This window comes from Sciurus vulgaris (genome assembly GCF_902686455.1).
Source record: "Sciurus vulgaris genome assembly, chromosome: 2".
Classification (NCBI taxonomy): domain Eukaryota; kingdom Metazoa; phylum Chordata; class Mammalia; order Rodentia; family Sciuridae; genus Sciurus; species Sciurus vulgaris.
This window is the reverse complement of record NC_136462.1, coordinates 114,402,110-114,415,845: the sequence shown is the minus strand read 5'-3', so window position 1 is coordinate 114,415,845 and position 13,736 is coordinate 114,402,110. Positions and strand designations below refer to the sequence as shown.

The window sequence follows — 13,736 nt, the reverse complement described above, 5'->3', positions numbered from 1 at the left end:
GATCACGTAAGTGTACAAATTATTATGCAGCACAGCTACTACATATTTAGCTCTTGTGATCAATTACGTTATATGAAATAAAAGATAAGACTCTCCAAGTGGACACAGAGAACTCCAGAAGGGGAAAGTGATTTTGACTTTTCTCACTTTAATTTTTAGTGTGTCTTGGAGGGCAGAATAATGGGCATCCCAAGATGTCCTTATCCTAATCCTCAGAATCTGCACATGTGGTAGGTTACATGACAAAAGGGAAATAAAGTTGCAAATGAAATTAAGGTTGCTAATTGGCTGACCTTAAAATAAGGAGATTATTCTGGATTACCTGGCTGGGCCTGATGTAATGATAATGGTCCTGAAATGTGGAGGAGGGAGGCGGAAGTGTAGGAATTTAGAGATGTGACTTAGAAAGGCACAGGGGTTGCAACATTGCTGGCCCTAGAGATGGAGAAAGGGCAGAGAGCCTTCTCCATGTATTCCTGGGTGGATGGCTTCTGCAAGTTGGGAACAGCAACTATTCTTCCCCAGGGCCTCCAGGAAGGAAGGCATCTCTGCTGACTCTTAGATTTTACCCCATTCACACATGTGGATTCCAGAGTTGTAAGCTCTTACATGTGCATCGTTAGAAGCCATTAAGCCCATGGTATTGTCTGTCTTCCCTTGCTCCCACCAAGGACCACCCCTGTCAGACACCTGTTTCTCTTGCCACCTCAGACTGAAAGCTGAGGGAGGGTCAAGGTCGCTGGTACCTGATATGTACTCAGTAAGCATTGCTGGTGTTGTGGTTGACATTTCTTTCCTAACCTCAGTTGAGCCAAACTCAGAAAGAGATTCTCAGAAAGAACTTAAATATAGGGAATTTAAATATACTTTCACTGCAAGTATAAAACCACTTGAGCCACCAGAGTTCAGCTGTGCCTTACGCAGCAGATAGGCCCTCACGCCCCGACCAGCCTTTCCTGAGAAGGTTCTGAGCCTCCCCTCACTGTCGCTCTCCGGCACACTTTCTTCACTTTGTTTCTCATGTCATCATTACACGTTTCCCTGTGTTTGTTCGCCTGTGTTGTCTGTCTGTCCTCTCCTGGACCACTCCATACCCTAAGCTCCCTCAGAGCAGTCACCTGTGGGGTCTGCGCAAAGAATCGGTCTCTTATGTTCTCAGCCCTCTCCCCATGTGTTCTCTTCATTCCCTCCATTCTATCAACTCTCTAAAACTAGGTTCTCTTATCTGGAGAACTTCTGATAAATTCAAAGAATGAGAAACAGGATTTGTAGTTTTTTTCAGGTCCTTATCAGTGCAGGGAAACATCCCTGGCAGAGAGAGACCCTCTCTGTCTCTTCCTTTTCACTCTGGAGAGGAACACAGCCTCTTTCTTGATGCCTGTCCTCATCACCTGCACAATATTCCTCATTTGATAGAAACTTCCATCTTTTCTTAAATAAATAGTTGTGACACATTACTGCTTCCAATTCCCATCAAAGATTATTACCTGAGAGCTGCCTCTGAAGTGATTCAACTACTTTTGGTCCTTTCCTGAATCAAGGATGTCCCTTGGTGATGACTGACAATGCTTCTCCATCTTCGCCACCTTTCTGAGGCCCCACTCCTACAGGAACACCTATCAGGTGATGCTAACTGCCTCTGCATCTGGAGGACTAGCCTGCTGGCGTTGGCTTTCCTTCACTGCAGCTACAGAAATCCAAGAGCTGGAGCCAGGCCATGCTCAGTGAGCAGGCTCCATGGCACTGGTGTTTGACTCTGAGAGGCCCCTGTAGTTGCAGCAGATCATGTGTTCTTGAACACTTGGTTCATTACCCTGTGGGTGACTCGGGTCTCCAAGTCCTAGCCTTACAGTGGTACTCAAGGCAGAGACAGAGTTAGCAACATTTTCCTGGGTACCAAGTGGTTGATCTTCATCTGATCACCCAGAGTTGTGAAAACAGTCTCAAATCAAATGGCCAAATGGATCTCCCTTCAAAAGGGCAAGGACTTTCTCTTATTCCAACTTTTTGTCAGTGACTGGCTCAGCATTGCATGCAACTAAAGCCAGTGATTCTCAAATTGTGTTCTGGGACCTGGCAAGTATTGAGATCATTTCAGGGGCTCTGCAAAGTCAAAACTACTTTCAAAATGATACCAAGATGTTATTTGCCTTTAAAAGTCTCTTCTCTTACAAGTTTACCAAACACAAAAAGTTTATCGATATGATTGCAATTCCACATTGCAAGTAACAGTTTTTATTACCATTGTGGACTTAATAGAAAGCCAAAGGATAATATATACAATTTCTAAAAAGACTGTAAAATATATAAAATATTCTCTTATTTTATATATTTTACAGTCTCCCTTTTCCAAAAACTTCTCTCCATAGGGCCAGATTTTTTTTCACTTGCTTCATTTGAAGAACATATATAACAGATTGAATATAGAAGCAGTTATGAGACTCCAACCACATTCCCATTAAGAGATTTGCAAACCTGTTGAACCATGCCATTCTTCTCACTAATTTTTTTTTTAGGAAATAATCACATTTTTATGAAAATGTGTTGTTTAGATTAATAATGGCAATGGGGTTTATTAGCTAATAAGTACTTTCAAAGTTTCTTTGTTTAGTTTCTAATATAGTAAATAATAATAGCTATAGTTCACTTAAACCAATGCTCTTTCGGGTCTTCAGTTACCATTATGAGTGTAATGGGGTTCTGAGACAAGAAAGTTTGAGAACAACTGAATATTTTTATGAGAATGAAGGAGATTACATTATTTAGTATGTGCAAAATTCATTCATTTCTGTTCATTTCCTAATTTTTTGGGGGGTGCTGGGGATCGAACCCAGGGCCATGTGCTTACAAGGCAAGCACTCTACCGACTGAGCTGTCTCCCCAGCCCCCATATCCTAATATTAATCCATTTCATGAAAAGACCATGAACAGGTGTCACTTGACACCCAATTTAGTGCTATTTCTCATGGGTCAATATCAATTGAACATTTTTATATAAAAGGGTCATTGGGTCAACTGTGATCTAATCAGTGAATGAGTGTTGATCTTTTGACATGGAAGAATACAAACATATTTAAATTTTAGTTTGAGCTATAAAAAAAATTGAAAGCTTAAGTGTACTTTTCTCCAGATCCCCAAAACCTGGGTATTTCTGGGAAAGTGTCTGGGAGACATTGGCAGCTCAATCATCCCAAGGATCTAGTGTGGCTACTCCTAACTCATTATGGATTTCATGCTACCTGCCAAAATACATGGTGAAGTCTGTGAAGACTGGATGCAAAGTCCCAATTTCCCAGCGCCGAGGTGAAAAAACAGAACCTATTTAATCTTTGGGTTGTCAACTCAAAAGTGAGAAAGTAGAGGGATGGCGATGTGCTTAGAAGCACAGTGGAAATGATTCAGGGATGCTTATGGTCACAGTCCTCTGCCCTGCCCCTGTTTACAGAGAGGTAAACTTCAGCTCTCCTTCTGGGGAAGGGAATGCAGTTAGGACACAACCATCTCATGAGCATCAGGGCTTTCTTGGTTCAGTATATGGTCAGCTTCACACAAAAGTACATTTCTGTCTTTTCTTATAGGCTTTCATGATAGTACAGACCAGCTGAAAAACCTTTTTCATGAATTTCACAATAACACCATCCACAATCTTTATGGCATGGAATACTCTGGAGACCAATAATTGTGTTAACCCTAAGGATAATTTACTGAAATAATGCACATGGAGAAAAAAAATAAGGATGAACTCTGCATATTACTTTTAGCCATTACATTGATTGGCAATGAAATAAAAGATCATGTACAGAAAAGAAAAAAAATCCCACCTCAATATATCTCCTATCCTTATTTTAAAAGAGGAAGAAAGCAGATGTGCACTCCTGTGATCCCGGTGACTAGGGAGGCTGAGGCAGGAGGAGGGCAAGGCTGAGGGGCAGTCTCAGCAACTCGGCAAGACCCTTTTCAAAATAAATAAGGACTGGGAATGTTGCTGGGTCCTGCACCCCTGTGTTCAATCCCTAACACTAAAAGGGGGGAAAAAAGAAGAAGAGAGATGAGAAGGGAAACTCACTCCTGGAGACTGAGCTGGCTGATAATGACCTCAGATACCTGCTCATGGCATCAGAGTCCAATTCTTGACACATCTCATTGAGTGACAGTATATTTAAAAATGTCCCTGAGTTTAAGTAGAACAGTACATATACTTATGATGTGCTACAATAAAGAAGCCCAGGGGTTAAAACAGGGAGGAAATAACTTGGCCAAAGGAACTGGAAGCAGTTTAGTTTGCAGGTTTTATTTAGACCTCTGGTCTTTCTAGGGGAATTAGGATTCTTTGTTGCAATTCCTTTTTATCTGATTGATAGATTTTGCTTAAAATAGACCCTAGAATTCTATTTCTGCTATGAACTATGGAATATTATTTTGTTATAATTATATTTCATTAATAAAAATGATAAAAATATGTAATATCCCATTAAGAGATCAGCCTATATATTTTGGAAAGAATTTTTTTATCATCTTATAAAATTACAAGGCCAATCAGTTCCTTTAAAGAATTAGTCAATAGCATTCCATTTCTGTGCGTTAAAAATAGCTAAAATATTTGTTACATCTAGGAACACTACCTGCAATATGTAATAGTCAATCAAATTTCATAATGCCCCCGTTCAATTTACTCTGCAATGTGTTCTTTTAATGTTTGTGTTATCAAACTATACATTTAAAACTACATTATAAATGTATAGTAAAAAATGTTACTGAAAGGCCATCTTTTCTGCGATCATGGTTTGAAGAAAGCAATTATTCCCGTGTGTGCAAAACTGCATAGCAAATAGCCAAATGCCTACAACTGTAATATATTACGTGGTTATCAGTACTTAGTTTTCATTTTAAGGGTTCAAATAAGTTAGTGCAGCCCCAGTTGGCTGGTGGCAGGGTGTAATTATTTCCAGGGTGATTCTGCAGCAAGTTTCCTATGAAAAGAGAAAAAGAGGACCAGGCTGCACTTTGCTATAAGTGCCTGTCTGAACCAACAACCCTGCCCACTGATTTTGACTAGTGAATTTGTCTCAACCCTGAAAATAAAATTATTAGGTTGAATAGGTTGGCTTCTTTTGCAGCATATTTAGAGCAAAAATTTACTTCACTTTCATCCACTTCTATTTTTATGAATTGTGTAAGTCCCGGGTGCATGAGACAAAGAAGCCATGCTGTGTGTAGCCAAAATCTCCTTTGTATGTTCCCTGGGGAAGTGGGAAACAAGAAAAATGAGCCCCATATAATTTTTTTAAAGTATAGTTTAAGAATTCTGTCTGTACAACAAACTGAATTTGATATCCACAAGTCATTTTATAAAACCTAAAGCACGGATTGTAGAAACAAATTCTATAGGATCAAATCTCAAATACCAAGTATTAGTCTCTTGTGCAAAGGTACAGTTGGACTATTAAAATGCTCAATTGAGAAAAATATCTGAGTTCATTCTTATCTTTTAAAAATACACAAATACATTTTTCTTTAAAGTAGGTATTCTATCATTTACAAACAAAAATAACTGCATTAGGGAAGCCTTCATATTTATTATTTATTTAATCTGTATATATATACAATTCAGAAGAAAGCCAGTTTTAATATAGAATTTAAAATAATGCTTTCTATTTCTCATTTCTTTGACCAGATTATTTTCCACTTAATTAATATCCAGGAAGCCTTTTTGAAGTTTTAAGACACTTTAAATTATTTTTTATTACCCAGTTTACATTACCATTATTTTCAAATTTTTGCTTCTTTGGAGACTCCTTTGTATTAGACTTCCCTGCAGGGCCATTCATATGGGGTGTTTTGAAAGGTCAAAGGTGGAGTGTAGGAGGAAAGAAGTTTGTGGAAATTGCACCTATACACCACACTAGTGCTTATCACCATTGCAAAGTAGGGACCCTGTTTCTGGTCCTAGTTTTGCATAAAGTAGAGAAAGCAAAACAAAATTCCCCACCTAATATTAGGTCAGGTCCACAATTAGTTGCAGAAGCAAAGGCTCTTGCACCTTTTTCTAAGGACCTGAGTCAGTTAATTGGGTCTGCAATTAGCCTCTCTGGTTGCAATCAATTACAAGTGCAATTTCTGTGTGTGAACTAATTTTGTGTGCAAAAGTAGTCTCACTAAGACAAAAGTCTAAGTTGGAATGAAATTCAGATCTGTCTTACCTCACTTACATCCTAAGAAGGAACAAATTTCTTCTGTGAGCTGTAAAGTGGAGCAAAACTAAAAAACTCTATGCAACTTAAGTGTTTTCTTAACATTTGCATGAGTACTTAACTCTATGCATATGCTCAAGAACCTTGGAAAGTTTGCATTACTTTGTTACTATTAATATTTCACTGATTTAAAATAATCTTAAATAAATATTTTCTTTTTTTTTCCTATTACTATTTAAATGTGTTTTGTTTCTATGCTATACTTCAAAACACAAACTGGAATATTCACACATGAACACAAATAAGTTACAATCCATAGATCAATTACTGCATTGCTCTATTGAAAAGGCCTTAACAAAGAGCTAATATGGAGAGTCAGTGGGTTTGGGTTTGCTGTTTATCAAAACTCATATCAAGTCAACAGAGGAAATTTGGTCTCATCCAGGAAATTTAACATGCTAGGTAGAAGCCAAGTAAAACAAACCAAACAACGAGACACAAATCCCAAACATTTTGATAGCAGCTCACGTTTTTAAAGAACTTCCAATGCAAATTTCTAAAATTCCCAATGTCATTTTGGCACACCTATTTTACCACTGTGTTTCAGACAACAGCTTTCAAGTTCCCCAATTCATAAATGTAATTAAATAATTACATTAGTGCTAATTAACATGAAACTGCAGATTATTTAAGCGCAAAAAACACTATTCAACTTCTTAATTATTCTTGTTCACACAGCATTTCCTTTTGCTCAGGCGCCCTAGGTGCAAATAAAGCATCCCATCTGCTCGTAATTAGAACTAAATAATTTCAGAGAATGTAGCTTATCATTTTGACTGCACATTTGATTAAAAACAGTGTACAAGCAATATCCTGGCTTATTGGCGTAACAGCCACACACACAAGCCTGTGTGCTTCTATCATTAAAGAAGATCGAAAACATTATCCGTTATTTCAGGGGGAAAAAATACAACTTTTTAGTTCATTTCATACAGATGAAAGCGAATTACAGCAAATCACCTCTCCACTGAATAGCAGCCCCCACATAATGACTTTATTTGCTTAATCCCCAAATTAAACGCCGTTTCGAGCGAGGGCCCTGTGTTATTACTCTCATCATGTCGAGAACATTTTCCTGCCGAGACCAATTTGAATAAAACAAGGGGCCTTCCTTGAACTCAATCAAGGAGCCATAATGTGGTGGGTAATAGAGGTTGCTGATAGATTTGCAGGCAAAAGTGTTATACCTAATGATGGGATATGGATAATCGTCCTCCTGGAGGTCCTGATGCGATTCCAGTTGGCTGCCAGATGCTAAAAATCAAGAAGAGCATTGATCAGTGACAGGAAGCTGTAGTGGATTCATCTAGTCAAACTTCAGCTGTTTTTCCACTGTACAGTTAAGCCAGGCATAAATTATATTAATTGATTTAATTACATACTTAAAACATCTTCCCCAATTAATTTAATTAGGTGGCTACATGATGCTACTGGCAGGGGAAGATTAGAGGCAGCTCACTTAATTAACAGAATATGAATGAAAAAAAGAGAAAGCAAACATAAATGAAATTGTGAGCACTAATTAAAAGGCTGTCTGCAAACTTAAATACTTTCTGACAAAGTGGTGACAGCAATGTAGACAAGAGAGGATTTTTTTTCCCCCTAGCAAATTAAAGTGCCAGAAGGTATATATAGGGGGGAAAAGGTAAAGCAGTTAAAACATCGATTTTCTGACAGAACTACCATAGCTCAAATGAAGGGATTTTACATCTATAGAAAAATTGCAGCAGATTTTGCAGGCACAAAAGTCAGATTCCAGATTAAGGCCAAAATATGTGGCACAAATAAATATGGGGCTTGTGCATCCTGCGTGGAGCAAAGTAAAAGGCCAGGGAGGCCGAGGGGGAGGGGAGCTGGAGAGGAAAGGAAAGATAAAGAGACAACTTATTGCAGTCGTTCAAGCAAGAACTGTTTAGAAAAGAAGGTCTGCCTTAGCAGCTGGCAGCCTTGTACACCTTGGCTCGGATTCGAAAATTCTCCAGGTGTCTCTGACGTGATTCCTTCAGGATCTTCTTCAGTCGCGTCTTATGGCAACGTAAAAGCCAAGCAAGGGCAATCACACCTGAAGCCCACTTCTGCTGGCGGTAAACGAGGAAGAATTTTCTTGCTTTGTAGCATTTCCAGGTGGCTTGGATCTTGATGGCAGCCTCTGCCTTTCCACCTTGGCCCTTGTACCTCTGTCCTGGGCGGTTTAGCAGCATTTGGACGTGAACTGGGTTCTCCAGCACTGAGAGGAAGTTGTTTCGGGTAAGTTTATTATTCAGCTCAAACTCTGGAAGGAGGGTCAGCAAGTTCTTCCCTTTAATTTTGACTTCTGGTATTGCGTAGTCCCTGAGAAACTTCTCAATTTGTTCCAAGAGAGAAAAAATACTCCCCCAAGCTAAGTTAAAATGCTCTTTGAATGCAATGAAGTCTGGGGCTGTCTTGTCTATGAAGCCATCATAAATGAAAAAGTCATAATCCCATGGTAATTTCTGAGCTTTAGAAGATGGGATGCTTTTCATGCCCTGTGGAAAGAAAGTGTTGCCAGAGATGAGATATACTGTGATCTTGTTTAAATGAGTGGTCACCACACACGTATCAGCACATTGTTACTTACCCCTCAATGGCAGGAAGACACAGACTCTTGCAGGGACTTAACATATGCACATTGAACTCTGAAAATCTGGCTAGTATATGTCATTAAAACTCATTACCAGAGGAATATCTTAGAGATTACTCACAGCCATTAACATTTTTATAAAAGTGTTATAAAACTGTCCAAGGAAAGTGATCATAGTAATGTTATGCTTTGGGTTTACTGTGATATGGCCAGCTGATCCCATGTCTTGTGATTTTACTTTTTAAATAGGCATGCATGGTCTTAGAGAAGTATGTTGCTGATCCCTTGATCATAACTTACCTACCAATTCTAAAAAACAGGGTGACGTCTTTCTGGGCAGTCTTCAGGATAATTTCAAATATTCCCATTAAGAGCTGTTTCTGACCTCCTAACAAGGTATCATTTTTTTTTTTTTTTAGCATTTTAGAATTCTTCTGACACTTTCTCTTAATACCAGAGGAGATGTCTTTTACAAGAAGCACGTTGCCTGTTATCTATGTTTCTCTTGACAAGTGTTCTTTTATTTATAGCCTAGAGTCCTCTTAGGAACATATCTGAGGCTGTCCACAGGTAGAATAGAATCAGAAATCTCATAGCAGATGAAACCAAGGAAGCATTTGCTTTCCATTTTGTTCCTATGTTGAAAATGAAAATTTAAGTCAGGGAAATGCATGACTTTTATTTATAAATGATGTTGAATGGGGTCTTCTAAGAATGAAATGGCAAATTTTTCTTCTTTTTCTTCTTCTATATTAAGTAAGCAGAATAAATTCTATTTTAAAAATTAAATCAGAAGAGATTTGGATGGCAATAACAAAACATAATGTCATTCCCACTTGAAAAAAAGAAAAAGAAAATTTTGTTACCCACTGCAAATCCATTACATTTCAATTTTCAAAATCTGTTGCACTAGAAAAATACCATGGTCTAAATGTTCCAATGGCCTGGGGACTTGGGAGAAGAGGGAGGGTACAGACATTTCAGGCCCTGAGCCTTTCTTGTCAGGAAGTTAGGTATTTACTGTAATGATGCTTTCTTCTTTTTTTGGGATGCCAGAAATTGATTGTCTTCAATTGTCCATGTTTTTAGATGTATCAGCCTGTCTTTACCAAATTGTAGGATCATATTACTCTCTGCATTTTGAAGAGCTTTAGTCCCAGTTAATTTACTAATAACTACTATGCCACAGCCGTCTGGTGAATATTGCTATGTTAGATTGTTGATAGTTTGTCTTTTTTTCTTGTACTGGGGATGGAACCCAGGGGCACTTAACCACTGAGCCACATCCCCAGCCCTTTTAAAAATATTTTACTTAGAGACAGGGTCTTGCTAAGTTGCTTAGGGCCTTGCTGAATTGCTGAGACTGGCTTTGAACTCACAATCCTCCTGCCTTAGCTCCCCGAGCAGCTCATAGTTTGTCTTTACTAAATAAATGTTACTGAGAATGATTTAAAAATACAAGGCAGAAAACTATCTGAGAGAAAAGTAGGTCGACTTATACTTACAATAAAGGGATAATAAGAAAATACAAGCAATTAAAAAAAAACCTTCAATTTCTCTTTTTTCCCCCTTATTGGTACTGGGCAGTAGAATAATTAGACTGTTATCTCAAGTGAAAATGCTAAAAAAAGCAAGTATTGAGTCCAAAATGGGAAATTTCCTTTAACTTTCGAAGCCCACTTTATATAGCAGTGAGCTTTTGATACTTTTAACTTCAGAGCTGCTTTAAGGCATAATAATAAGAAAAGTCTTCTTGTCAAGACTGAGGTCCTTTCTGATCTACCAGGACACCCAGAGAGAACTCAGACTGGGAGATGGGAGTGAATTTCTTCGCCTTGGATGTGCGAGAGAGAGTTGGACGCGGAGCCCCTCCCTTAGCAGACATCGGTGCCGACAGGAGGAGCTGCGACCCCTGTAGAAGACACGTGGCACATGTTCCAACAGAAAGGGCCTGTGGCTACGTTTCTGCCTTCCTTCCAGAATAGGCTTGGATGGTGGGAAAGTTAGAATCTGGAGAAGAATCACAGTGCTTCATCAGTGACAAGCAGACATGCAGAATAATCACAGATGGACACGTACAGAGTTGGCTGGCCCCACCAGTCACATGTTAGATCCCGTCATGGAGACTCCAAGACTCCTCTAAGAAGCAAAGCTATGGATAGAGTCTGAGGCAAGAGGACCTTGGCTCCTTAGAGGTGTTCAAATATTTTTGAAATTCTTGTCCTTACAGAGGATCACATGGAAGTGGGGTCCATCTATGAAAATGGGATAACCTTGGGGGAGCGGAGAAGGGAGAGGACTCTCAAGTCTCATACCGCACTTTAGCACTGGCTGTCTAAGCGTATGGACACACACCAGCAGATGCACTTTAGCCCTTCTGAGAGAATAGCCTTTGGGTGGGCTGGGATTGCAGAATTTAACAGGGGCTGTTTTAGAACAAAGGGATTATACCTTCCTACCTTCTTGGATGATATTCCAGCAAAGCCCTGCTCTTAGAGAAAACACACTCTTGGACATCAAATAGACCACTCAGGCATCGGGAAGCTATGGCTTTGGAGTCAGCTAAAGCATAACTATAGTACATCTGTCACGGAGAATGCCACACATGGGAGCACTTTAGACTTAGAGCAAGAAAAGACATGCCTCTCAAGAGAAAGTCTTTCCAAATTAAAGCAGTGCATCAGCATTGTGAGATCCATCGAGCAGGTAAAGACGGAGCTGCTTCACGGCCCGCTAGGAATAAGAGCCCTGATCAGAGGTCACGCCACGCTTCAGGTGCCACTCCTTCTGTGATTCTTCCTTTATTATTTATCTCCATGAACTTATCTAGGATTATTTGTTGGGTTTCCTCCTTCCCTTCCATCATCTCTCAGTCTTTCCTTTTCCCCCTCCCACCTCCATTTCTCTCGCCCTTCCTCCTTCCCTTTCTTCTTGTTTCCAATCATTCCCAATGTGATGTTATGACTCAGTAGCAAAAATAATTTTTTTTTCTTTAAGTAGGGATGGATGTCTGTTGAGACGTCTGCATCCTCACCTGGTCCTTCTTGGGACCACAGCCTCATCTCTGCCTTTGTGCGCTGCCTCCGCTCACTAACTGGCTTACACACAGCCCAAACCTGTAGCTGTGGCCTAATTATTAGCAACCTGCTCTAACTGACTGAGTCAACTAGCTGGGAAATGCTCTTCTTCATTTGCAAAGTGTAATCACTAATTAGGTAACTTTGAGAGTTTCTGGAGCAGTTATTTAGGGAAAATTCAAAATCCACAGCAAAACCAGGACAGCAGGATGATGATCACATATGTTAGTAAGACCCATTGTGAAGCCAAAAAGGCCTAATATTGCATTTAGAAATAACTACCACAAAAATAATTTTCCAGAAAAAAGGAATATGTTTCTAAGCAGAATTTCTTCATGAAAATTTTTATTTTTACATATGTGGATGGCACGTGGATATAGGATTAAACTGGATCCCTATAATGGATATGAGGAAAATCTCCAAGCAATAAAGACTCAAGTATTTGGAATAATTCAACATGGCTTTCATCTTTAGAGAATGACAATCATTCCATTGCCTAGAAGGACAACTGAGAATACTTTTGAATCTAGGAGGCAAATTTCAGTTTCTCAAACACCATAACATATACATTAGTAATTAAGTAATTGCATTGTATGAAAAAGAGTGAGCTCTTCCTGCACCTTCTGACTCTAGTGAGAGCTTTGATTTGGTGACTGAATGGTGTGTCCCTCAAAGACAGCCTTCATTATTATTCCCCAAAGACCAGGGTGCATTTGTCTGGTCCTGTTTAATTTTGGTGAAGGTCTGTGAACGTTCTACAGAACAAACATGAAGACTTCAACTGGCTAGAATTGTTCAAAAGATATATAAAATGTTTGGAGAGAGTAGCTGAATTAACCAGGGTTCAGAGATTTACCATGGTCACTTAATTCAAAATGGGAAAACATGAGGGATCTTGAAGGTCACTGACCTTGCCTTTTGCTCAACAGATGATTTCAGGCCCAGGGAAATGAGCCATGGTGCTGGTGTCCCACTAACCTGGGGTGGAATTCAAGCTGTGCCACTGTCTGCTACATACTCTTGGGCAGGTTCCTGCTGCCTCAGAATCTAAGTGTTCTCATCTGTGAAGGGAGCGGACCCCGCAGGGTTGCTGTGGGGGTTATAACGCATGTAAAAGTTTTCACGGCCTCATCTCCAGTCAGTGGTCATTACTACAGATGAGGACATGAGAGGCTCATGAGAGGGCAAACGACTTGTCCAAGATCATAAGGCCAGGTAGTAGATTTTCTTAACTTCTAGGACAGTATTTTTGCTACTTTAGGAAAAAATATGCCTATTCCTAAATATCCCTCATCCATCCAGAACTAAAGGAAGAGATTTATCAGATGGAGTGTGTCCTTGCATCCTCTGGTTGCCTCTTTTCAGTCCTGTTTTCTTCCCTTATGGTGCCTACTCTTTCCCACCCTGCCCCATGCTGTCCCCACCCCCATGCCATCAAAGCTCACAGCCCTGGCACTCCACGGTCTGGAACTCTCCACGTGGCCCTTACTAAGCTGTGCTCTCCTCTCTTCTCCCACCTCCGACATCAGAGCCAACCTGGCCAGAACCTGTTGTTCCTTCTTATTTGCTAGGCAGGAAAGCCAGCAGTTGAACTGTCCCCTATAAATGCACTAATGGACAGACCATAGTGTGGTGGAGGAGTGGCAGATCAAAGTCAGAAGACCTGGAATCTTGCTTGTCACCTCCTTCCTCTGAAGCCTTAGGAAGTCACTTCTCCTGTGGGATTAGAGTTTCCATTAGGGGACCACTTAGGGTACTTGTAATATTGACACCCTATGCCTCTCTGACTTACTATGTCAGCCCAAA

General features: G+C 39.8%; 1 protein-coding gene across 5 annotated transcripts in view; it reads right to left on the bottom strand.

Moving 5' to 3' along the window:
* Positions 1-13,736, bottom strand: part of IQCH (IQ motif containing H) — a 198,932-nt gene that overhangs the window by 90,396 nt on the left and 94,800 nt on the right. For all 5 annotated transcript variants that reach the window (XM_079129578.1, XM_079129580.1, XM_079129581.1 and 2 more), the window contains 2 exons: positions 8,207-8,758; positions 7,439-7,505 (listed from right to left, as the gene is read on the bottom strand). In XM_079129578.1, coding sequence (XP_078985704.1) covers positions 7,439-7,505; positions 8,207-8,758 — 619 coding nt within the window. The remainder of the gene's footprint in view (positions 1-7,438; positions 7,506-8,206; positions 8,759-13,736) is intronic.